Source organism: Manacus vitellinus, unplaced genomic scaffold, assembly GCF_001715985.3.
Source record: "Manacus vitellinus isolate BGI_N305 unplaced genomic scaffold, ASM171598v3 scaffold_0_pilon, whole genome shotgun sequence".
Lineage (NCBI taxonomy): Eukaryota > Metazoa > Chordata > Aves > Passeriformes > Pipridae > Manacus > Manacus vitellinus.
In genome coordinates, this window is record NW_021938789.1 from 18,203 (window position 1) to 44,571 (window position 26,369).

Here is a 26,369-nt window from a genome sequence, read left to right on the forward strand (position 1 = left end):
ACAGAATTAACTGCTATCTACCTTTCAGGTAGGAGAGCGGGACTGGATATGAAAATGACAAATATCCATGTGGTTTTGCCTTCATCCTCCATGCAAATTGGGCAGGTCCCACCTTAGACAGATGACTAAAGCCTTTATATACGCTGTTGTAGGTATACAATTTATGTCTAACCGCAGGAGGAACTTCACTTCTTTAAACTACTATGGAAAACAGCCTGTATTTTTAGCAACAGACACCCAGTTACAAGAGCACTCTGAGTGCTCTTCTCTATGAACTACAGTGGGACTGTCTAAGAAATTCTTCTGCAGTTACAACAGCAGTGTCACTATTCTGTAATGCATTCACCAATCAGAATAAACATTAAAGCATAACACAGTCTAACAAAACCATTAGAGCTGTGCCACAAAAGTAGTTACAGAGCAATTTACTTAAATGGAGCATCCTTCTAAAGTGGTGATTTACCTTACCCCAAGCATCAAAGCACAACTGCTGGAACACGGGAAGTAGCAGCCTGTGATTCAGACCCTTGAAAACTGCAAAATGGATGATTGAAGCTGAAAACTTTATTCTTGTATGGACCTAATTACTCTCAGAGCTGAGATCCCTGAGGTATCTGAGTCAGCAGTGGCTTGCCCCTATCGAGTGATAAAAACTGAAAGGCATCCAGGGGCCCAGTTTACCTACAGAAGAGACATCTCTGAGAATCCACAAGTTCATATCCACAGATCTCAGAGATGATGGTGGAAATGAACAAACATGTTCTGAAATGCTGCTATTTCTCTTCCCCCCCCCCCATAAATGCCATTTTTTTCTCTTATAGTGATGTTTTTCTTAGATTTATTAAGGTTTTATTTCTGATCCACTGAGATCACTCCTGTATTTTTTTTTTTTTTAATTAATATAACACATCTTTGTTGCAGCTGCTCTTCTTCAAGGCTGCTTGCAAAGCCTGGTTGTCTTCTGGCCAAAGCTCAATGTGACAGCCTTGTGATACCCTTGTGCACTCCTGGCTGTACAGTCGAGGTCTTTATTTACATCTTCTGGCTTCATCTGAAAGTCCAAATTAATGAACAGTTGCTTGCAATTAAGGAGGAGGACTAGCATTAAGGGCTAATCCTAAATAAATCCTCTGTCCTTGGTTGTGGCAATGGCTGGAAGAATGGGGCAGGGAACATTTTGTTTCTGGTTTATAGATACTTTCTCTTGAATTGTGCAAAAAGTGATCAAGGATTTGCCCTGACTACAACTCGAACCATCAAACAGCCAACAGAACACAGAAGCAATATCTCATCTGCTGTAGAGAACAAGAGATGTAGTTTAGCAGAAGAAACAACCAAGATATGGATTAAAAAAAAAATAAATCAGTGTTTATCTTGTATAAAATTTGAAAGCATCCAAACCATCCTGTTTCAGGACATGTGCTCATCCACTCCTGACAGTAAGGGAAAATATATATACTGGTCAGAAAATCATGGTTGCTTTCAGATTTCCTTGTGCAGCAGTTCTTCTGACGGGAAAGCAATGTGGACCTCTACCACATCACCCCATTTTAATTGTGAATGACAGCGCAGGGACAGTTTTATCCCACCTTGCCTAAGAGCAAGCATTTCCCCTGCTCTCTCCTGACATGGACTCTGCAGTGTGTTATGCACTATAATACCAGCCCTACTATTACCAGCTCCTGATGTCTGGAATCACTGATTGTTTTGCATCACCTATCCAGGTTAGGGAGCAGTTTGTAGATACCGCGGCAATAAACCAGATATGTAAAAGAGGTGATAAAAATTTCCTAGATAGCACAGTCTGCAATGACTTGACCCGCGCTCTTGCTTCATCGGCTCTCCCCCAAACCCGGCGCCCAGGCGTCCTCGCTCTGCTCCAGTGGTTTTCCAGCTCTTTATTTCGTGGTTTAACTTGTGACTTCCACGCCGACGGTCAGGTGGGTTTACAAGGTCGCTTCCCCTCTTTGTCAAGACGAGCAGCTGCTTACATAAGTCTGCCAATAAATATTTTTTTTTTTGTTTAAACACACGCTGTGGCGAGCCTGGTCAGGAAAACGACAGTTCCCTAAAACGGCTGCGGAGAGGCCTGAAAGCTCTCACGCACCCGAGCTGCTGGGGGTATCCGGCACAAAAAAACCAGCTAAAACGCGGTGATTTCCTTCTTTCTTTATTATTTTTTTTTTTGTGGGGGTACCCACCTCGTTTCTCCACAGGGGGCGAGTGTGCGGGCGGCGAGGGGATGAGGAGGGGGGGACAGCAGGGCCACGCGCGTGTGGAAAAAAAAAAATCCACAAACCAAAGCAAACAAAAAAAACCAACCAACCAACCAAACCCACGACTTATTCAGGGAAAGAAGGGCACGCGAAACCAGGGCTTCCACGGGAACCACCCCCGGCCCTGAGGGGGTCTGCGGGAAGGCGGAGGGCGGCGGTCCGGCCCCTCAAGCGCGGGCGGCTCGGGCTCCCCATGGCCGCGCGCCGCCTACGTGCCGCGCCGCCCCCCCTCCCTTCCGCCCCCCGCCCGCCGCCGCGCCTGCCCCGTTACCTGGGCGGGGCCCGCCCGCGCCCATGAGGAGACACCGCCCGCGGCCCGGCGCAGGTACGCGGGGCTGGCGGACGGGGGCACCGTGGGGGAAACGGGGAGAGAGAAGGCGGCGGGATGGCGGTGGGCAGTGCAGGGGGAGGCCCGGCGCGGGGCCTGCCAGTCCGCGGTATGTGCCTCCCCCCACCACCACCACCGCAACCCCACCAGCGGCAGAGCTGCCTCCGGGGAAGGGGAGGTGGGGCTGCGGGAGTGCTCGGGGCTGATGGGCGATGGGAGCCGCGTCTGTCTGTCTGGAGGGAGAGGATGTAGCGGCGGCTGTCTTCGGGTGTGCCTCCGGATTAGAATTTATAGGCTTCTGCCTGTCTGCGGGATGCGATAGGCTTTTTGTGGGTGATTTTCTCTCTTCGTGCTTGGAGTGATGTGAGTGCAAAACAGATACGGCTTCTGCTGTTGCTGCCAAAACCTTTTTATTTTTTTCAGCGCTGCTCACGAAAAAGACTTTCGTTTGGTTTTCTTCCTTCTTTTTTTTTTTTAATTTTTTTTTAAATTTTTTTTTTTGCATGTGTGCTGAGCTTTGCTTATTTATTATTTAATTAGGCAAGATCAAAACATGAGGCTGATGGAGGAGGCATGTTTGTTTTGCCGCTCTCTTTAGTTATGGAAATGAATAGGAAATGAATCATAAAATTACTGGATGTAAACAGCTTTCCCTGTGGAAAATGGTTGGCTTTGTCTCTTTCTGGGGAAAAAAGGGTAGATTAAGGTGGATGTTTTTTGTTTTTCCAAAGAAAACTTGTAGAGGATGTTCTTTGTGTCTCTAAAGTGGATAGGTGTTTTTAAACGCAGCTTACGATCAGACTGTCCAGATGCGGTTTAGGAGGGGTGTTTTCCCTGCAGAATGTTATTCCATCTGCTGCAGCGAGGTTACTATCTCCCTCCTAGATCACACAGCAGGAAATCTTGAGCTGTCTCTCAAGCCCTCTGCTAGCCAGACTGAAGGAATGTCTTAAAAGGTCAAAATGCAGCTGGAGGATTAGTGCATGAAAGCATTTTAGTGCAATTTCTGCTTCCTCTGGGCTGATGAGAAATGAGCTCATCCCACCTCGGGTTTCCTGGAACTTCTTAGCGTTTAGCATCCTCCTTTCCGTGGAGTTTCATTAAATTGGCCAAGTGATTGACAGGCAGTTAGGGCCAGGATGTAGGAAGACAAATTGCGGTAGTAGAAACTTCCTTTTATTGAAGAGAACGGGCTAAAAATGTTCAGTTTCATTTGCTTTGCGTACATCAGTTTAGGTGACGGATATTGAATGTGTCAAGGCTGCTGTAAAGTTGGAATACTTGGAGGGTAAGTTGTTTTGTTTAGATGAGAGAGCCTGTAAAACTTAAGTAGCTCTTGAGGTTTTTTGGTAGAGGCTAATGTACTGAATAAGGTCCAGACAGTGCTTCAAACTTGTCATGGCATAATTTTCAGGCTACAAGTGAGTCTGAATGAAACCTGCTCAAATATAACAGATTAAAGCATCTTCAGCAGGCGCATCCAGAGCTTCAAAACCACCCAACTCTAATTCGGACATGAGTCTTCCCTGTGACAGGCAGCTCTCATAAAGTTATTCTTAATTTATTACGGACTTCCTTAAAACTCGTGTAGTCTGTTATTTTCCATTACTTCTATGGGGGGGCTATTCCTTTGCTACTCAGGAATCTTTTGCTCCTAGTCCCTATTTATTTATGTCTGCTTTTTCCTGTGTGCTAACATTGTGCTTTTGTTTGAATTGTTTGCTTTTAGCTTTGTTTACATGTTTGGTGTATCTAAGGACAGACTCTCAACCTGTTTTTGCAAAGCTGGACAAGCGAAGCTCTCTTATCCTTGGGAGAAGCTCTTCCTTCACCCATCCCATCAGCACTCTCTGCTACCTGTTAGGTCCTGAAGTCTTGGATTCAGAAGTTAAGCATTAGAATTGGTTCCAGCAATGTTCTTTGCTGTATTGTAGTTTCCCTTCTAGCCTTTTCTTCGCAGGAGGCTTTTGACATCTCTTCTTTTGCTTCTGTTGGCTCAAGTGTGATTTTACCATGATCTCTTGGAGTGTTGTTAGATGATACTCTGGTAAAAATGCTGCTGTGCTGTTAGCATTGTTCCATAATTACCAGTTGTTCAGTGCTATTCTGCTCCATAATTCAGATGTAATATGAAACATCTTGGCTGTGTTGAAAAAGGCATGTTTCCTTAGCTCGGTAAAGATTAATGCCATGCCCTGTCTTTTCTGACCATTTCTTTTAGGAAAGATTTATTCCTCAAACTTCCCATGTAAGGGGAAAGACCTAATTTGTTTTGGCTTCCTTGCAGGGGCTCAGAAATATCTTCTGCTTGTGTGCCATGAGCTTGCCCAGCTGGTAGGGGGTGATGTGCTGATACACTGGGCTCTCTTCCTCCCTTCCTGGCTGTGTGGCTCTTCCCCAAAGTGCTGGAGTGTTGCAGTGCTTCCTCTGGTGTGGGTCTGTGGGGAGAAGGATGTGAAAGGAGCATGTGAGATGTGCACAGGAGGAGTTTCTGAGAAGCAGCTGCCTGCTGTTACACTGTGGTTCATTCACTGTGTGTGTTTGGCTTCAGCAGATCCTGAGGAGTGTCTGACATCAGGTTCTGAACATCCAGAGCAGGCAGGCCAGTGTTTCTTGCACAAGTAACATGGAGGGGAAAACTGGGATTTCCTGCAGAAGAAAAAGGGACAAGGGGGTCTAAGAAGCTTCCCTTGTAAGAAATAAACTTATCTTTTTCATATCACACTGTTCACAACAGCAATGCTTTAACTCAGCTGTTTCTTCCTGCTTGGCTGCAACACTTGACTTTCTGTTGCTTACTGGGGAATCAGAAAAATTCCAAATCCAGGTACTGGTTTCATCTGTCACAGAACATCAGCAGCCCTCTTAAGTGTTGAAGCACATCTTGTTGATATTTCTGGTGTTTATTTATTACATTTTTTTGCTGTTTCTCACTTCAGGGCACCTGAAAGAGGTTTCACAGAAAAGTCTGGAAAAGTTGATAGAGAAGAGGGTGCCAAGCCAGAAGTGAAATTAAGAGAATATCCCTGTTTTGAACATTGAAGTATCGTTTAGAACCTCATTAAGAGTTCTTTTCTTATAACATTATTTTAGCAGGCACTATTAATGTCTGAAAAGCTTCCTGTGAATGCTGCTGAAAGGAAGTGATGGCGTTTCACTCTATCTCTGATTAAGCTGATAATTGGTCTAGATTTGAGCTGGAACCATTTTTTTGTGTGTGTTTTATCTGGATGACCCAAGACTAAGAGCAAGTTGTAGCCTAGTTATGTGTTTCCTTCCCCAAGGAAAAAAACTGGGCAAATAGACACAATTACATAAGGTTGTTAATGATTTCATGAGTTGGTGGTTGATATTGGGAAGAGGGTGTAGGAATGAGCCATTAAACAATTAGAACAAAACACAAGTAGAGTGTCTTAAGGCAAGGGAAAAAGATTATGATGCCTCTAGGGCACTGTTGTTGCTGCTGCTATTCATGACTGCAGGCAAAATAATTTTCACCTGTCATCCTCTTGGTACTGTGATAAACTGAGAGGATGATTCGAGCTAATTAAAAAGAAAACAGTGTAAGGTCAATATAACCTGGAGAGAGAAAAGAAAAACAAATCGTAAAACTTAACTGGGCCCCTATAAAGGCATAAAACAAGTTACCTCCCTTTTACCTTGTGTAAGATTTATAGTGAAGGAATTTTGTTTATTTAGCTAGATAATAACACCTTTCGAAAATTTTATAACTTTGTATAGATAACAAGCAAACATCTGCTGAATGTCTGACTTGACAATATATTATGGATGCTTATAGATAACATTCTTGTTTAAGAAAAACATCTGTTGAGTGTCTGACTTAACAATGTGTAATGCTTATGCTTATGTATAATGAATATTCATGAAGTAGCTGGAAATAAATGTAGAACAACTGTCTTCTTTGGGTGTGACAGGCATTGGGAGTTGTTAAAACCCCTCCCTGATCACCCAGTGCTGAATTTGCTTTTATCATATAATAAATTCTAATTGGAAATCACCCGGCTTTAGGTTTCTGTTTCTCACAGTACCTTTGAGAGTGTCTGTCAGCTGCTCTGAAATTGTCATTTGCTCCTTATTTCACTTTTTGCTAGTTGTGTCCACACACACAGGTGCAGTAATAAATTCGTATTTTCTGAGGAGGAAGATCTTGACCAAATGAACTGCAGGTTGTACGGATGACATAGGTTTTTACTTTTTATAGTTCAAAAACTTTCCTTGAATATTATTTGCTTAGTGCCTATTACTATTGAATAAAAAAAGCATTTGACAAGATACCTGTTCTAATGAACAGAGTCAGTTGTTTTGGTTAACTGAAGAACACATCTTTGATGGCAAAAAACTCTTTAGCCTATAATATGGTTATAAGCACTTACAGTGGGACATTATGCACCAGTGTAACCAATGTGTCTTAGAAAATAAACTTGGAATGGAAAGGAGACTTGGGAGGGAGAGTCCTGGAGGAGGAACACTCTGAGGGACTGTGGACTACCTTTGTCGGAGGTGGTATGCTGGTAAGGAGCTCAGAAGAGCACAGGAAATAGTGAAAACCACAGAGGAGCTGCAGACAGAAAGCATTATGCACCTGACTCCAGCTCCTGCACTGCTTGTCACCTCACCAAAAGAGCAGTGACAGGCTCCATGTAACTCTGGCAAAAATAAGGGAAATTGAGGCAAGGAGGGGAGAAGGAGGAGTGTTTGGCTTAAGTTTAGCTTGTGAAAGGAAAGGAAACCCTCATGTGTTAGGTTGTTTTCTTTTTCTCAATATTAGAATTGATGGTCAGCAGTTGTATTCGTTGACAGAAAAATTACATTACTTTGAAATTCCCTGAATCAACACTGGTTTGCCCAGTAAAGAGAGTTGAACGAATTTCGGGTGGATGTGGGAAAGGGGAGAGTTTTATGCTGATTTCTGAATCTGTTTTGAAATGACTGTCTTAAGAACGGAAGATCAAGAAGTTAAAGTTTTTGTATTCTTAGGTATCTTCATGCAAGAGGCTGTGCTGTTCATCTGGTTTTGAAGCATAAACTACAAAAGCTACAACCTAATTAGCCACTACTATTTTTTTAATGTCTCAGCCCTTATGTTTTGATCTCTGTGGGTTTCAGTACTGCAGAGGCAAACAAAATTAATCCTAACTGTAAATTTTACCAAACTATTTTTTGTGTTTTTACATAAATAAATAACTTTCTACTTAAAATACTGTATCAATTTTGGAAGCCTTAATGAAAATTATTATCTCATCTATTTGGTCAATAGTGAGAAGGGATTGAAATGTGTTACTTTTCATGGACCCAACTCTTGCAGGTAATCACAGACACTGTGTTGTAGTTGTCAGTTAGGTTTTTGTCATCTTTTTTTCTCCAAATGTGTCCCAGGAAACAATCTGAATTACGTTTAAGTTTTCTTAATTTTTTTCTTCTGACTTCTTCCTTGCATAAAGTTTTGCTGTATAACTGAGGTGGTTTTTTTGGTTGTTGTTGGTTTTAAAAGCCACAGAACAAGAAGCTCATGCAAAGGTCATTGCTGAAATTTAATGTCCCATCTCAATAAAGAGTACCTTGCTCCAGTTAATTCCTTGTGAAAACACCTTCTCTGCCTTTTAACTTTGCCTTTCTTTTTTGAAGCAAATGTTGCTCAAAACCAGGTAGCTTTCATCTTATCATTTACTGGTTTTGGAGGTATGTTTCTTAGGTAACTTATGTGTGTCTGATTTAGAGGAGAAGGCATGAAAGGAGCCAGGTGGGTTTCGGGTATTTTTTGCATTAGTTTTACCTTCTGTTTCAATGCCTGCTCGAGCCCCATCATTTGTGATTAGTAATTCCATTATATAAGGGTGACTTTCAGGTTCCATTTGCTGTGGGCTTTGCACTGCAGCCCCTTGATCTCTTTATGTGAACCTCGAAGGCTGCATTGTGCAGCAAGACCCTGATATCGACTGACTTGTAAAGCTGGGTGTTTCTGTGCTTGTGGTGGTACCGTGGGAAGGGAAAGTTAACTTGTATTTTCAACTCTTAGGAGCTTCAGGTGTCGTCTAAGATGAGGTTGTGCTGGATGCTGTACAACTCTTAGAACAGATGGTGTCTCTTGCCCACCAAGCCCAGAGTTGCCCCACATAAAAAGCAATCCCAAAGGCTTAAATTAATTGCTTCTGAAATACTCCAAGTGTGGAAATTTTGTCTACTTAAGAATAACAATGAGACAGAAGTAAATTATGGTGAAAAGAATAACACCACAAAAAACTTTGGAATATGCTCTACCGATGAACAATTTATCCTTTGAAGCAGCTTTGCACAGAGCACTTAAGTTCAGCAGATGAAAAGCAAATTTAAATCCCCTGAGTTCTCACTAACTGCACCACAATGAGTAGCTATAGAAACGTCAATGCAAAATGTGATTGTAACACAGCAGTACTACTGAGCCATCTTTTGTATGCAGATTGAGACATTTGCATTTATGGCTCTCAAAACAACTGTAGCAGGGCCCCTTTCTGGAGGAGTGCAGTGGTGTTTGTATGCAACAGCTCTTTGGTGCTCTTGGTATCTGAACTGCCCTGGTTCTCTCTGCAAACTCACAGATTTATTTTTTTTTTAAACTCAGGAAGACTGTGGGAAAGGTGCACTCTAAGGTGCTTGTTACTGCTACCTTGCTCTTTTGAACACTCTTACACCATTCCAGCCGGTGGAAGGGGCTTATTGACTTCAATAAAGACTGCAGGATCCAACCCTGAGTAACTAAAAAAAACCGCGTTGGATAGATCCATTTTGACTTGATATATGTATGTATCTGTCTATATATATTGATCTGTTTGAGAAAGGAATCATCTGTAGTGAACAGAACTGACAAAAGAACGTTGCTGTGGAAATGAAAACTGAAATTATATCAGTTATATAAACAATATAAAAAATAAAAAAAAAAGTTGTACATACTAAGAGTTGGACTTGGAAAGGATGTGCTGAGGTGATTAATTAAATTGTCTGTTTTCTTGGGGTTTTTTTCCACATCCGGGATGAGTGAAGCAACTGTTTGAGGACAGCTGGAATTTATTTTGCTCAGAGGCAGGGAAGACTTTCTGATACCACTAGCTTATTGTAGTCTTGCATTCCTGTTTAATTCCCTCCTGTCTTCGTCACTTTCCACCTCTTCAGTTCCTTCCTCATATTTCAGATCTCTTGCAGCCTTCCCTTTGTTTTGAAAGGCTTCATGAAAAGTATGATTCAAAGCGTGGTGTTTGCAGGACGCTCTCATTGATTTATACAGCAGAGGAGGTTGGCTGTGTCCTTCCTTGCTGCAGGATGAATCCAGGAGTATGTAGTGCAGTTAGGCAATGAGGAAGTTTTACGTGTATGCACTGAGCAGCCTTTCACATGTAAGTCTTTCTGTCAAGTTACAAGAGAACCTGGGTCCTAGAATAGGAAAGACTAATTTGCAAAAAAGTATAAACCTGCTTTGACCAATGTTAAGGCAGTGAGGCTTTAATTTTATTCTTAGAATTCAAGCTGTAAAATGTTAGAGATTTGATTCAAAGTGCTGGAAAATGTGTTCTTAACCTGGAGCGTGTTCCCTCAGAAATGTTACTGGTACCATGGCCAGACCTCACAATGTCACGTTGCTGGTAGCAGGACCCTGTGGTACCTGGTCTGACCGATTCTTTTGTGCAGAATCTGTTCTGATGTAGGTTCCTATAGACTATGATCAAGTTACCTTTTTGTGTTTACCCAAGAGTTATTACCTGCATTGTTCTCTAGTGAAGAACAGTGAAGGTTGACTTCTAGGTGAAGCTTGTTTCCTGCTTTTTCATTAAAAAAAAAAAAATAAGGTTCCATTTTATACTTCTCCCCAGCTGTGTTTGTGGAGATGTGCGGAACTGACAGATATAATTGCTGCCTTGTTTAACGCTGTCACTGCCGTCAGCCATCCGTGTCCGTGAGAGATCCCCTTCCCTTTCCCAAACAGCGCTGGGTGCCACCTGTTGGTGCTGGTCTGAGACAGTCTCCTCTGAGGTGATCTGATGGAGTGTACTCTGCACGTGGTCTGCAGGCCTCCTCCACAGCTCTGCAGTGTCCTCTGATCACCTCTTGTTTGGTGTGATCGTGCTTACAGGTTCCATGAGCTGGGGCTGCTCCCTGTGCATGCTGGCAACATGATCCCTATGGATACCTGGCATCTCAAGGTGTGTTGGTGTGAAAGTACCGGGTCCTGTAGTATGAAGGTGCTGGATGAGGGCTGCTGAGCTGACTTGTCTGTGTTGCGTGGCAGGAAGAACATGTCATACATGGAATAAAAGGTGATTGTACAAGTCCTACTGTATTGGCACTGAACATCTCAAGGTAGAACAGTTCAACTTGGTGATCCATAACTAACACTAGGGTATGGTCCTTGTAACAAATTTTGTTGATGCCTTTACTCATGTGGACTTGACTGATTTGCTGCAAATCTTAGTTGAGAGCAAACTGGGCTTGTGATGTGGATGACTGGGGTGGTGGTGTCAACACCCAGTTTTGCTCCTCAATGCAGTTTTTATTCAGTGGTGCAGATGGAGGTAATAGAGATGAGGTGCTGTTCTGAGAAAAGGAGAAGCTTTTAAGGCTTGATAGCTTCCTTGTGACCTGCTGACTTGTGTCCTTGACAGGTTGTGTGGGAGACAGGAGCTGTATTCGATTTCCAGCTTAATTGCTAGAATTCTGGGGGACTGTGGGATGTCACTTACCCCTTACCCTGTTCCTAGACAAGCATAATGCTACTGACTTCAGTTTGTACAGTGCTTTCAGATCTGCTAAAAGGGGCTGTTTAAGATACTGCAGCTTTGTGACAAAGGCCTGCAAACGGGTGTGAGAGCTCAGAGAGCCTGTGCAATTAGTAAATACAGCTAGGTGAGTAATTTGAGGTTCTTAGCAATGCCATAATAACCTATGTTTGAGGTTTCCTGCTGTCAAAAACCATTAGGACTTTTTTGCCTTGCTCTGTTTTGTGAGTTGTTATCACCTGCATGTCACCCTGAAAGCATCACTTGATGTCTCCTCTTCAGAAGACTTCAGATGCTGTTATTGATCTTTATCTCTGCTTGTCCCACCCTGTCTCACAGTGGTTTGTGTTATTTGACCTTCTGCTGTGCGTACCAAATTTATTACTGAGAAATGATGCATGACTGTGCAAAGAGACTTAGTTCTGAATTAGATACCCTTGAAATTTCAGTGGCCTGGATTTGAGTTCTGGAGGGGATGCTTCTGTCTCCTCAGCTCCTTCATCCTAGTGTTTAAGAACATCAGTTGTTCATCCAAACAAAGTGTTTGTAGAGGCTTGTAGAGATTTGTAGAGGTTTCAAGTGGGTCATATCACTATATAAAATAAAAAGAGGTGGAAAAGAGAATGTGGAAGATCATCCCTCAGAATAGCTCATTTGGTTAGAGCATGGTGCTAATAACAGTAGGGTTGTGGGTTTGATCCCCCTCTAGGCCATTCACTTAAGAGTTGGACTTGATGATCCTTATGGGTCCCTTCCAACTCAGAATATTCTGTGAACTGGGATCCCTAAATGAAAGCCTTCCCTTAGCCTTGCTTTTTTTTTTTTTTAAATAGTTTCTGTGACAGAGCTCTTGGCAGAAGACCTAAAGAGGACCTTTGCAGCAGAGAGGGGCAAGCACCGAGATCAAAGGGAATGAGTAGGGCTGAAATCCTCCACTATGGAGGAGCAGGTTGCACCCTTCTATGGTTGGCTCATCAAAGGGAGTGCTGCCAAGGGTGGGTAGGAAACACCCTTACCCATATCCCTTCTCCTTTCAGGGGAAAACCAGCAGGCTCATAGGGGTAGGCTTAGCACAGTGTTTCCTTGTTTGCTCACATCTTTGGTTGATGGTGAGAAGTTGATGTGCCAGCCTGCATTTTCCTTTCCAAAATCAGAACTGGAGTGTGCTGACAGAAATTCATGGGAGCTTACACAAGGTAAGCAGCGAGCTTGCTTCTTGCCAGCTAATGATCAGTGACCTGCCCATCTGTGAGGGAGCACCGTGCACTCTGATGGTTGTTGGAGGGGAGCTGCTGCTGTGTGTAGAAACTACCCTTGTGCTGGCAGCCTTCTGCTCCTGCCTTGTGCCAGGCAAAACCTTCTCCACACTCTCTTCAGTACTTGCTGTTGAAGTTGCTGGCTGTGTTGTTGGGGCTGCTGAAGAGGTCAGTGTTAGATTCAGAGCAATGATGATGAGTCAGGTTTGCTGAACCTTGGGGAAACCGGGGAGTTGATTTGAAACGTGGGTTCCAGTTTTGAGGATGGCATGTACAGGCTCTGCATGCTGTGAGCATCCTTGAAGCCTGCAGGGTAGTGTAGTGCAGGGATTTGATTTTGATTCAGGGATCCTAAATACCCTGAGCATATTGTATAGGTTAATTTTTTTTCCCTTGTCTGGAGTGTGTTTGACCAGATCAAACAAAAGTGTTTGACAGTAACTGATGTAATTGCAATTATTAGACTTCAGGCTTCTGATGAAGAATCAGATCAGTGCCTGGCAGCATTTTTAGAATCATGTTCTGGTGGTGCAGCTGAAATGAGTGTGTTATTGATCACGAGGAGGTCAGGAACAATTCAGTATTCCTGGTACTGTAATTAAGAATCACAGTCTTCGGGAAACAAAGTTGTCAGTCTGTGGACATCCTGTCAACTTTTTTCAATTCAGCAAAAGTTATGATAATTTTTTTTTTTTACAGCAATGCTGAGTGACAGTAACGCTGTGAAGCTGAAAAGTGATCATTCACCTCCTGTGCAATGGTGTAAGGTGGCTGCACATGAAGATGAGAAGACCAAGCTGGTTTTTAAAAGGTACTTGCAAGTAAGTGTCATTGTCACAGCAACATAGGGGTCAGTATTTCTTCCCGTACCCGGACAGTTACAAAAAGGATGCAGAAATCAAGGCATGAAGTTGCCACAGGCACTGGATGGAGGGTTGGGCACACAGCTTTCCCTGGGGCACTGAAAACCCTTTTAAGAGCCTGAGCTCACTCCTTGTAGTACCTGTATGCCCAAGCCAAAGTGAGATCCTAGTACTTTGCTCAGGGGCATTTCCAGTTCTTTTTTTGTATCCAGAAAAATTCCAGTGTCAAGGTTTTGAAGGCCAGCAGATGCTGAGTGGGTATTTTAGGGAGGTGTTTCCTTGTAGTTACTTTGTTTATGAAGATTTCTGAAATGCTGCATCAAAAATCTTACTCCATTGTTTATAACTTCACATCAAATTATATTTAATAAATATGTGCTCATGTGCATCCAGAACCATATTTTACACCAAAAAAGTTCACTAGTCTGATGCCACATTAATTTTTGGGTCCTAGAGCTTAAAAAACCCAAAACCAAGCAATTATATCCATAGGTGTTTTGTGCACCTGAATGGTGCAGCCCCAGCTGAGTCTGGGGATACTTGATAAACTTCTGTGGGTGAAAACCAGCCTCATTCATCTGCTGTGAATCCCCTGCTTTCTGATTTCCAGGGGTTGCAGCCTAACATGCTAATGAAGGTTTTAGGCCACCTGTCAGTGCAAGATTTAATTTATTTAAATGAGATGTGAGAACAGTGCTGCTTTTCCAGTGGTCACCTTGTTTGTAGCCTGTACTGCAAACTGACTGTCAAGATTGCATCTATTAGTTCATATGCTACAAACTTTTTTTTAAAGAAAAATGAAAATCTGTATTAACTTCATCTGAAATAATTTCAAGAAGCACTGGACATTTAGTAAGTTGTATATTTTGTAAAGATGTTTAAACAAACGTCTGGTCCTTAGGAGACCATGGGAAGTGAAAATCAGTTATAAAGCTCAAACTACATACTTGAGCAACAACCAGAACTCTAACCAAATAATGATGCAATTTTTTTACAGATTGGTTTAGACATGAAATGAGTTAAGCGACTATTTTGACATCAACAGTGAGTGGTGTTCCTTAGGAATGAGAAATCAGTAGATCAAAAATACAGATAGTCTGTGTTATTTAATTTTAAAGTTTGTTGGTTTTTTTTTTCTTTCTTCTCCATGTTTTGGGGGTGTAAATAACCAAGTTAGGCTTCTCAGTATAAACCTGAACATCTAAATTCTGCATTGTGTCCTGCCAGCAAGTTGGAAGTTTTGTTTCAGTGGTTGCCATTGGCCCAAAATCATGCAATTTGAAGTTCCATTCTTCTTCTCAACTTGCATGAAAATACATAATCCAAGATAGAGTTGCCCTTTACGGAAGAAAACAATAGTCAGTCTTTGCTTCTTTTTGTGAGGAGAGTTGTTTGACTCATCAGAGCATTTCAAGTATATAATGCAGGCAGCATGTTCCTTATCAAAGCATCTACATATGTTCATACTTTCCTGGAGATAGCTCTGAAGAGTTGTGAAAGATTTGGAGTGAACAAAGCAACGGGTTTTTTTGGTTTGATTCAAATGCAAGTATTCAACTGTCCTAAATTTGCTTAAAAATATTGATTTAGTGGTTGATTGAATGCTGGAAAAAAAGATTATTTTTTATTCCTCTCTCTTACGCCTCACCCTCCTGTTTGTTTTTAGAGTTCTTGTACTCTTTGTGGTCGGAGGGTGCTTCCTTTATATCCTCAAATTACGTTTTGGCCCTGAAGAATGTGACAGAACAAAAATGCCGTTTGTGGACCTCGATCGTGTAAGGGTTGGTATTTTTTGGCTTGCTTTTTTTTCACTTGGAATAAAAAAAAAAGGTTATTAATTGACAATGTAAGAGTTATAGGGCTCTACAACAAAGAACTAGAATGCTGACATTTTTCTGTGAGGGAAAATATGTTATGCTTCATTTCATGCCATAGAACTTCTGGGTTTTGTTCTTGTGGAACGACAACAGAAGTGCATAGAGAAACTGGATTTTTAGGGGTAAAATGGTGTAACTGTGACTTTAACATTTGAAATGGACATGTTAGTCCTGCTATTGTGTCAGTGCAGATGACACTGGTGATCAGAAAATTGATGCAAGTGAAAAGTAACGTATCAAAAAAACCTCCACACAACAACAACCCAAACCCAACACATTGAACCAAATTTTTTTTTTTTTTTTACCTAAACCATCTGCCTGGTCTGCTTTGACTCATAGTTGGTCAGATGTTTTTGGAATCACAGGGCAAATGTGCAGGAGGGTGCAACTATTATTTAATTTATTCATTTAAGGTAGCAGCTATGTACTTTATGTACAGTTTTGCATGTGCCTTTTAAGCCAGTGTAACAGACACCACTAAAGCCTTTGCTACTTAGCCTGTTTTCACTTTATAACAGAACTTACCTGGCTTAGAGCTGTTACATTTCTAGCTTTGAATATCTCAGTGCTAAGACACAACTTACAGCAGAAGCCTTGATTTAAGACAGTCTTATAACATTACTGCAAGTGTATCTTCCCCCACCTCCCACCCTCTTCAGTGCATGTATTTCCCCTTCTGAGCCTCTTTGCCTCCCCTTTTCCTCTCATTTGACTCATTTGTTTTTTCAGTAACATGTTCTTGATTCTGAAGAGCAAACACCTTAAGCCAAGCAAACCTAAAGACTTCATGGGCTGTGCTTATTGCTGTCTCTTGATTCATTTTGTTTGTGTTAGGTGCAGGATGAAGAAAGAGGATTGCTCTGATATAGTTAGGTAGTAGCTAGTTAGAAACTGTTTGGGGCAGTTGCCATGTGAGTGGCATTAATTTTTACTGACAGGTGTCAGCCTTAAAAATGAGACTCTTCCAAAGATACACTGAGTCCTGCCAACAAAGTACAGCAACACAAAGTTGCTCAGTTGTGCTTTGCCCAGTGTAGTGTTTATGCCCAAACTTGCAGAAAAGTTCTGCGTGGTAGAGGCAGTTCTGTAGATTAATCTTGGTTGAAAAGAAAAAGAAGTGAAAAAGAGCAGCACAACTTCCCTCCTTGTGCACCCAGATAAACACTTCCTGTTCCTCAGCAGTACAGGAGAACTAAATTAGCACTAGTCTTGAATCTTTAGACTCTGAACCCTGTGTTTGCTCATGTTCCTTTTAATTACAGTGGAGGAAAACACTACAGAGCTTATTGGGGAAGAGAACATGAAAACAAGATTTTATTTAATGGATAAAAGTAATACCTTTTCTGTTTCTCTTCTTCCTCACATCAGATACTGGCTTGCCGTTACAGATTTTTAAAGACATAATGAGTAGTGTTTTGCTTTTATTGTGAAATGGATCAATGTGTAGTTTCATCTGACAGTTTAATCTTTTTATGCTATATGGAACTGTAGTCTTTTATTTTGGTGGCTGGTCTTTGAGAGAAGACTCAAAACACCCCCACCTTGCATTCTTTATAAAATCCTGTCTTAGTCATTCACAATAGCGTTTCAGCAATGCTTATGAAAGAAGTGTTGCTTCATTCTGATTACTAAGCAAGTCCAACCTGCTGTTTCACAGCACTTTAACCCAGTGGATGTGTCTCTGGTAGAATCCTACCACAGGCAGAATTCAGGTCATGCCGTTGAGCAGTGAGGTAGAATTCTACCTGCTACTGAATTAGGCAGGTAGACCTATGTTCTAACTTTTTTTTTTATTTGTTGTTGTAAATAATAGTAGAAATGTTCTCAAACAGCTAATTTTCACTTAGCAGTTCTATTAGCCTGATTTATCCTTTAGGAACCTCATATCTAGGCTCAAGTGGTTGTGTGGAGAGGCATTCCTTAGCAGCTTTTCACCCTGCCCTTGTTAGTATCTGCGTTTGAGTAAATGCTTTAAAATATGTTTTACTTCCACGTTTAAACTTTTTTAATAACCCCCCGTGTTTGCTAAACTGCTGGTGGGTCACACTGAGAGGGTTTGTACATTCCTGCAGCTGGCTTTCCTGACTGAAATGGTGTGTGTTTTGTTTTAGAGAGCACAGCAATATGCCAGCGCCGCACTGCAGGAGCAGTGCCGACCTTCTTACGTGAAGAAAGAAATGAGCAGGTTATTTGCAGAGAAATATAGCATGGACATATCTCCCTTTGTAAGGAAAAATGTAAATGAAGATGAAGCTTTATTTAAATATGAACCTCCATTTGGATTTCACAAGTTTTTTGACAAGCTTAAAAATCTTCTCGAACTCTTACCTGAGCATGATTTACCAGAAGATTTGAAGTCAAAACACTGTAAGCGTTGTGTTGTTGTTGGCAGTGGTGGAATTCTTCATGGATCAGAGCTGGGTCACTTATTGAATCAGTTTGATATTGTTATAAGGTACATATTTTCCATTAAAGGATTCCAACTACTTCAACATTACTATATGAGCCAACTTTTTTTTTCTCTTTAAGAGAAGAGTATCTCCAACATTTATGCAACTCGTAGGACTTTCTGAAAGTGCTTTTGATAAATTTACTTGTGACTTGATGGAATTTGAAGTCTTAGGAGCAAAATAAATTGTCATGTTTGCAAGCCAGGAATTCAGTGTAATTATTTGTGGACTTCAGATACAAAAAACCCCCCATGGGCAGAAATGAGATAGAAACCAGTGAAATCACAGACAAGTAGACAGTTATGATTTTATCCATTCATATGTTTAAGCTTACAGAGGACTCATCTGTGATTTTTTTTTTTTCCCCTTGTCTAGTTGGGATCCTTATTTGAACTGGTTTTTTATAACCCCTATTTCAAACACATTAATTGGTGTTTCAGTATGCACTGGTGTTTGCTTATACCTTTATAGCACACTTATCTTCCCTGATCTTTGCAAGGTCAACACATGCTTTCTGTGATTGTGCATATTTTTTAACATCTGGATTATGTGCTCTGTATTTGTGCCTTCTAAACATTGCTCTTCTTGTTTTTATTCATGTAAAGTCACAAGTAAATTTAATAGAAGCAGTTTCCCAGCTTGTTTTGTAAAGTATGGCTTGCTCCTCTTATAAAGGGAAAATTTCATTGAGTCAGTAGCTCGTAAACAAACCTGTTAGCATGTGCAGGGGCAGAGAACTTGTGTTAGCTGTTCTCTGAAGATTAGGGCTGGCAATGTGAAGGTGTTGATACAGAAAAGTTTGCAGGACTTACATTGTTCTGCAGAACTGATGGAGTAGGATGATGTTGCTCTGGTCAGCAGTGTGCCAACATTTAAATTTTTGGTGAGCTGGAATGATATAAACCCATAGGATGCATTACACTGCATTGTAGGGATAATTTGAATGCTTTTCTGTGTGGAATACTCATGTGAGTTTGTGTGTACGTGTATGTGTGTGTATATATATATATATCTATATATATATATCTGAAAAGGATAACACAGGCAACTTTCTGTGTGTTTTCTTCCCCTTCCTCTTTTAAGCCTCTTGAGTTGACACAAGTCAATAGACAGGAACTTCTGCAATGCTGTTTTAAGTTACTTTTCTGTTCAATCTTTTCAAAGTTTTGCACTTGTGCCATTTAATGTAGAAATAGAATTGGCTTCCTCCCAAAGATAAGGGCAGGATGAGTGCGCGAGGCGAACATAGAGCCTCTGAAAAAACACTGTATTGTGTTTTGTTAAAAATCTGTGGGCTGAATAACAAGTTTTTGCTTAGTGTCTGATATTTTAATGAGATTATAACCTGTGTTTATTAAATATAATTGATCACCATTGTGGTTTTTTTTCCTAGGTTAAATGATGCACCAGTTCAAGGATACACAGATCACGTTGGTAACAAAACAACTATAAGGATGACTTACCCTGAAGGAGCCCCCCTTTCTGAACATGAGTATCCTCCTGCAAGCTTGTTTGTGGCTGTTTTGTTTAAAAGTGTTGATTTCAATTGGCTTCAAGCAATGGTGAAAAATGAAACCTTGGTATGTAATGTGACGGTCTTGTGTACCTGTATTTTTGTTTGTTTTCCCTTCCAGTGCTTAAGGAGCTGATTCATATGTTAGTTCCTGTTTTATTGTGCTGAGGATCTTTTACATAACTTTGTGGGATTTTTTTAGCTCTGTCTCCTAGTTACAGTTGGGCCAACATTCACGTTGAAGCCCCGTGCTGACAGTAACACTTCTTTTTTTTCTGCAGATATTGGTGGTTCACACCAAGCTATGTGACAGGCTGTTTACTGAAGTGTAATTCATTTCACATTAGGTTCAAGTGACTTGTTTAAGGTTGTAGAGCCCAAAATAAAAATGAGATTTCTGAATGCCAACTCATTTTTTTTTAACAGCTAAAACCTGTACTGCTACAACAGGCATACATGCAGTTAAACATGGGATTGAACATCATCTAAAATGATGAGGTTGCTTATTTCTCGTACTGAATATTTAAAGAAGTGCAGAGATTCCTAAGGAACTGATAGAAAGGGTTTTATATTTCCAAATTAACTTTGAATTGGTGGCTTCCACCTCTTTCAATTTGCAGGCAGATAATTTCTACAAGTTGAAAACTGGTAGCTAGGTTTCTCTGACCACAGATTGAAAACAAACACTCTAAATTATTGAGAGAGATTTAGGAGAAAGCCTGCCAAGTTTTTTAACTGTTTGATCTATGCTAGTTTAGGTACTCCAAATTCCCTTCTTAATTCTGTGATTTTTACAATATGGGATCATGTGGGAAGGTCTGTTTAATATTGGCCATGGCTGTCTACTACTACTACTTTAGTCCAGGGAGTGTGTGTGAGGAATATTGCCTTGTTTTTAATAATCTGAGCATGTTTGGCAGAGAGGAGATTTTCCTGAATCCATGAATTTGTGCGAATTGAAGAACTTCTGCTTCCTGATTTTTTATTTTTTTTTTTTTTTTTTTTTTTTTTTTACTGGGGCAAGACAGTGTTGGTCTGTGACCTTCCCTGCAGCAGTGTGGTAATTTTGATGACCACCAGCTTTGTAACTTGATTTGGATTCCTAACTTTCTTGTTTTACAAGCTTTCTGGCTGTTTCATGTTTTAAGGTTTGGTCTTGAAGAATGACTAGTACAAGGCTGACTTTCTGTATTAAAATTTGTGGAAGGGATTGAAAGAATGATTGCTTTTGGGCATCTGCAGCATCCTCTGTTAGTGAGTTACATGTTGGGAGTGTGTGCTTTTTGAAAAGAGTACCTGTACTTGTTTTGTGTGGCTTAGGAGCAGATCAGCTCATTCCCACATTTCTTCCTTGCTTTGCTGTTTTTGCTGATGCAGAGCCAGCATCTGATTTGGGAATGGGCATATTGGAGAGAGTCCACTGAAGAGCCACGATTATGCTTAAAGGACTGGAGCACCTCTACTGCGACTCACAGAGCTGGGACTGTTTAGCCTAGAGAAGAGAAGGCTCATAACATCTTGTTAAAGAACATAAATATCTGAGGGGAAAGTCTGAGGAGGATGGAGCCAGGCTCTTTTCAGTGTTGTCTGGTGATAGGACAAGAGGCAGTGGGCACAAACTGAAACACCTGGAAGGTTCCTCTGAACATCAGGAAACACTTTTTTTTAAAAAAACTTTTTTTCAACCTTAAGGAGGGTGACTGAGCACTGGCACAGGTTGTCCAGGGAGCTTGTGGAGTTGAATATCCATGGATATCTTTCTCAAAAGTCATCCAGATGCAGTCCTGAGCATCTGGCTTGGGGTGTCTGCTTGAGCCAGGGGGGTTGGATCGCTTCATCTCCAACTTCAGTGGCTCTGTGATTTTGTGAACAGCAAATATACTTCTTTCAAATGCTCATCTTTCAGTTGGCTCAGCATTCTGTGCAGGCACTGGTACTGTAGTAAACTGATTCAGATTACGGGTGGAAAGATAGGAACCATTACAACCTGTATTCGATCAGTTTAAGCTTCTATTCCTTAAAGCCTGTTTAAAAAAATATAGGTTTACGTTGCAGCTCTGTCAGTTTTTTCATTTGCTTAATGCTACTCATTTTATGGACTTGTAAAATGAGTGTGCTGTAGTATTTTTTCTTCCATTAGTGGGCATCTAATTGATTGCAGTGGCATGAGATCAGAATCTAGCTTTCTGAGTCCTGTGTAAAATCCTCTTCTAAAGTATTACATTTATCACTAGCTGGATGGTGTCAAACAGCAGCTCTTCTCTTCAAAGCCTGAGCACAATTGTTTTAAATCCAGTGCTTTCTTCAGAATGCCTGGTTAATCTTTGTGGAAAACTGGTTCCCTTCCTCATTTCTTTAAATGCTGCTGCCTGCTCAGTTGTGCTGGGGAAGGCCCGAAGAACCTGGGGGTGCTGGTGGATATGTTGACTGATTAACACAAAGTGCAGCCAAATGTTCAGAATAAACAACTTTTCCCTCTGCTGTCCTCCCTGCAATTCCAAATACTTTGAAGATTTTCCTCTTTTGGGTCAGTCACTTGAGCTGGTATTTCTGAACCACCTTAGTCATAAACTGTTTCCTGAATTTTTCAGACTCTCTGGTGAATTCTGTAACTTGTATTTGCTGCTGAGTCTGTCTCAGAGTTTCCCTTTGAACTGTATTTTTTAATTTCCTTTAGCCTCTGTGGGTGCGACTCTTCTTTTGGAGGGAGGTTGCTGAGAAAATTCCTTTTACATCAAAGCAGTTTCGGATTCTAAATCCAGTCATTATCAAAGAGACAGCTTTGGACATCTTACAGTTCCCTGAGCCTCGATCAAAGTTCTGGGGTTGGGATAAGGTAAGAGGTTTCCTTTTACCAGAAAGAGACAGTAAAATACAAGGTGAATCAAACAGTGCAGTTTCATAGCTAGTCTCAACTAATAGGGAGATTATGTGCTCTCAAAAGACCTCCTGTATTTTCTCGTGCAAAATCAAAGTAAGATTTCAGCTCACCTTTTTAGATGAGGTATTATGCCTGTGCCTGCTGACATGAAATGACATTCAGATACTGTGAGACACAAATTCACTCCAGTAGAGTGTGTTCACTCACACATATTTGTGACTGATGTGAAATACTCAAAAGCACACGTTTGATATATGTTAAATGTGTTACAAACAGTGCCATTAAGGCAAACCAGCCATCAGCTGTGGACAGATGTGTCTCCAGCTGCAGGGAAAGCAGAGAGAGTCTGAAAACCAGGCCAGTTTAAAGCAACCTTGCAGCTGTTGGAAATGCAGTGTGTGCAGAGTACTCAGTAGCAACTGATGGGCATATCCTCCCTCCATGTCCTTTGCTCCTGCAGTAGTACAGAGTGATGAATTGCCTGGCTTAATTTTACACTGCGTTTTTGTTATTTTAATTATGCGTTGGAGGAATTGGTTGTCACTAGTTCTGTTGAACTATGTGAGAAGACATCTAATTATTGCATGAATCTTTGAAGGATCTTCTTACATTTATTTATCAGAATAACATAACTTACCAAGGTATGTATCTTAATTGTATCGTAGTGTGTTTGCCTTCTTCACGGGTCGTTCAGTGAAAAGTCGTATTCTGAAGAATACTGTTTGTTAGAGAGCCTGTTGTTGCTCAAGACTGAAATAAGTGTAACTCAAGAAATGTCAAGTTTAACTGCATGTCAGGAGTTGTTTGAGTGTTTGGAGCGAGGGTTCACTTGCAGTTTAACTACACAGTAAGAGGGCATCTTGTCTTCACAGAAAAAAAAATTTAGTGCTGACAGCCAAAAGCCTCATTAAAGGCAAATACTCAAGTTGTATTGGTATTTTACCCTGGAGTATTTAGCTTTACTTGATCATTGAATTGATTTTTAGTTTTAGTTTTAACTGATTAATTGATTTCAGTTTTAAATGAGCAGAGGGAATAGACCAAGCCATTAAATTGTGTAAAATGTTTTACAAAAACTGTGTTTTTATAAACTACGTGTTTGAACTGAACAAACTTCACTTTCCCCCCCTTTTTCAGAACGTACCCACAATCGGGGTCACAGCGGTTGTTCTGGCCACACATTTGTGTGATGAAGTTAGCATAGCAGGATTTGGATATGACCTGGACCAGCCCAGCACACCTTTGCACTATTACAACAACCTCTGCATGGCTGCCATGAACGGACAAACTATGCACAATGTGACAAGCGAAACAAAATTCCTGCAAAAGCTGATCAAAGAAAAAGTTGTCAAAGACCTCACTGGAGGGATACTTTGTGAATTCTGCAGCAAAGACAGCTAGTGACTGACGTGCAGCATGGACAGGACTTGTTATATTTCCAGATCAACCATTTTGCAATCTTTAGTTCTTTAAAGTGTATATAAAATGGACGTGGAATCCCTGCTGCCTTTTTTAATGTCGCGTTCAGTTTGTTGGACTTGTAAATTAATTTTGTCAGATTTTACTTTGCACATTTTTGTGAATAGCTGTGTAAATACGACTTGGAGTTGAGAGAGATGTGTTTAAAGTATTTAAAATGTTTTAAGTTGTCTGAATAAAAGCAGATTTTTTGTTTTCAGGTGTATGTGGAACGCACATCGCTGGCCTGAATTGTCTAACAGCACCTGAGTGTTGTTTTCCACTGAACTCCTGTCTTTGTTGTTCCAGTTCTTGGTGTCTGACTCCTTTTCATGCATACCATGAAAAGAAGGGCGTGTGCTTCTGAAGTCTTTCATTACTTGAACTTGAGCATTGTGTTCCCCCCTCAAATATTTATGTTCTTTTGGTTTTGTGCTAATAATTTTTTTGGTGCGAAGGAGAAGCGCGGGAGTGGAGTTGAAGGAAAAGGAATTGTTGTGGCAACAACTGAGTAGTGAGTACCTTGGCATTCATGATTAATATCAAAATCATTGATGTATTAATGTATTGGGTTAGAATCCTACCCCAGTTAAAGAAGTGGCATTAATACAAAATCTGCCCCCTTTTTTTTTCAGTGAATTGAGGATTGCTGGTTCTGTAAAACACCAGTTTGTAGGAATTATTTAGCAATAATAGAATCTATGACTAGGTTACAATTTCCATTGGTTGATTTTATGATCTTTAAGTAATTAATTATAGATATCATCACCTTAATAGCTTGCAATGCTGATAACCCTTATGAACTCTAGTGCTGACTGTTGGATTGAAGGAGGAGGTAGAGTTGTTGGACTTCTGTGAACTTTTAAGTCAGCAATTGGGTGAGTGTGTATAAGTAAAGAAGAAAATCACTTTGAGAAAGCAGTATAATCTAGTAACAAGCCAGGTAACTGCTGAAAACAGCATATTTAAAAAGGAAAGAGAAGAAAGCTACAGATATATGTTCTTGTGAATGGAAATCAGTCCACTGCAAAGACACTGGGCTGTGCAGATCTGTAAGCAACTTTTGGCATTCATTTTTATTTTGTAACTACTTGAGTATTAGATATGACTGTTTGCACTGACTAGTGGTGTTGCTTAATCTACACTGTGTGAAAGAGGCTTTCTTTGAAAGTGAAAGCTTGTTAGCAAGTCGATCAAAGGTTGGCCTAGAAACTTTGTTCATAGTCATGGACTCTTCACATGGTGAACGTTCCCACTTTTCCTTTTGTTATGGGCAAAGATATGAATGTAGTTGTAGTTCTAAAGTTTTGAAATGCAAGATTAGGGAGGTTGTGTTTTGTTATTTTTTTTCCACGAAGAGATCTAGTGAACAATGACATTAGAATGCAGCAGACTGATTCTCACTGTTATTCTAAAAGGCAATGAAATGACATCAGCTCATAAAGCATAACTCTGGAGAAAGTTGTGGACCTCATCTTTTCATAATTCCCATGTACCTGCATGTCCTTGAAAGCCAGCTGTGGGTGGTGAGCAAATTTGAAAATCAGAAGTTTTTGTCACTGACACTGTCTGTGTTCTTAGCAATCATATTAATCCAGCCTCCTCCTCCATGAGAAACTTTAATTTTTACACTAGCAATAAATTTCTAGTCTATGTTTTTCCTGTAAGTGTAATATATTATTTAATTTAAAAGTATTTCATGTGTGAAGAGTTTTATACAAATATCCTTTTAGTTAATATATTAAAATGCAAATCAAAATAAAAATTATTTTCTCCTGGTATTTAAACTGGAAGCAAAATACCTTAATTTCATTTAGCATTAGTGAAAATTTGGAAGATTTCAGAATATATGCATTGGGGGGATGTCCTGAATACACCTAATGTATGTGTTTCTGAGCACTTGGTCCCTCACCAGTTTGCTTTATTCAGCAACTTAAAAATAATCAGGTTGATTACTGTAAATGCCAATAGCTTTTTGGAGATGCTGTATTTACTGTGAAATTCTCAGATTATGTCGCTGTGGGATTAGATTGTTTTTCTGTGACTTTTATGGCTTGTGATAAAACCTTGTTCTCCATGGTTGTGTGTGCTGCTTTGAATGTGCCTGCGTGGACTCGACCCTCTGTGAAGTGGCAGCAAAAAGCAATAAACTGATGAAACCACTTTCTATTTATGTGTTTGTCGCTCAGTTTGCTATTTATTCTTTCTCCTTTACTAAGGACTTTACATGTCTCACTGGTGCAATTGAAAGTCTTGATGCAATCCCAGGCACTCACAGAGAGGTAGTAGCTGGTAACTCTTTCTGAGTTCATTTATACCTTTTTAATACTTGTCAGTGGAGTTATCTGTCTGGTGCCTGGAAGAGAGAATCCATCTCAACACTGATCATACTGTAGGCTTCCAGCATTTTGAAGTTAATGTGGATGAGAGTATTTCGGACTGGGTTATAACAGTGGCCTTAAATTCAAGGATGTGTCTCCCTCAGTGGTGGTAACAGACTGCAGCTTCTGGTCTGCTTCAGCCTTGCTGGAGGTGAGGTGAGAACCAAAGCTCTGTGTATCTCTGGTGCTGTGTCACACATTTTATGCTCTGCAAAGAGTCTGCATCGTCCCTTGTAGATAAGCCTTAATGGTGTTTGGTTAAAAAGTCAGCAAGGAGTTAGGGAGCTGTGGTAAAGCCATTGTGTTCCACGTGGAATTCTT

The 26,369-nt window shown here is 40.7% G+C and overlaps 1 protein-coding gene across 3 annotated transcripts; it reads left to right on the plus strand.

Annotated features, from left to right (window-relative positions):
- Positions 1-1,920: 1,920 nt before the first annotated feature.
- On the plus strand, positions 1,921-25,840 carry ST3GAL5 (ST3 beta-galactoside alpha-2,3-sialyltransferase 5). Of its 3 annotated transcripts, none has more exons than XM_008923448.3 (7): positions 1,921-1,940; positions 13,325-13,446; positions 15,155-15,269; positions 17,477-17,820; positions 19,209-19,395; positions 22,006-22,164; positions 23,347-23,652. In XM_008923448.3, the coding sequence occupies exons 2-7, from the start codon at positions 13,403-13,405 to the stop codon at positions 23,608-23,610; spliced, it is 1,113 nt and encodes a 370-aa protein (XP_008921696.2). In that variant the 5' UTR covers positions 1,921-1,940; positions 13,325-13,402; the 3' UTR covers positions 23,611-23,652. The 3 variants fall into 3 exon arrangements, with proteins under 3 accessions (XP_008921696.2, XP_017942742.1, XP_017942685.1); XM_018087253.2 differs by having other exon boundaries at positions 1,922-1,940; positions 13,325-13,436; positions 15,155-15,263; positions 23,347-25,840; XM_018087196.2 differs by having other exon boundaries at positions 1,924-1,940; positions 13,325-13,436; positions 23,347-25,840.
- The last annotated feature ends 529 nt before the right edge of the window (positions 25,841-26,369 follow it).

What these genes read in the sequence shown, in the direction of transcription:
- ST3GAL5 (XM_018087196.2), top strand. Translation starts at nt 13,327, where the DNA reads ATGCTGAGTGACAGTAACGCTGTGAAGCTGAAAAGTGATCATTCACCT. An exon ending in TGGTGAAAAATGAAACCTTG is followed by an intron (nt 19,396 to 22,005) that starts GTATGTAATGTG and finishes AATTTCCTTTAG; the next exon opens with CCTCTGTGGGTGCGACTCTT. An exon ending in AGTTCTGGGGTTGGGATAAG is followed by an intron (nt 22,165 to 23,346) that starts GTAAGAGGTTTC and finishes CCCCTTTTTCAG; the next exon opens with AACGTACCCACAATCGGGGT.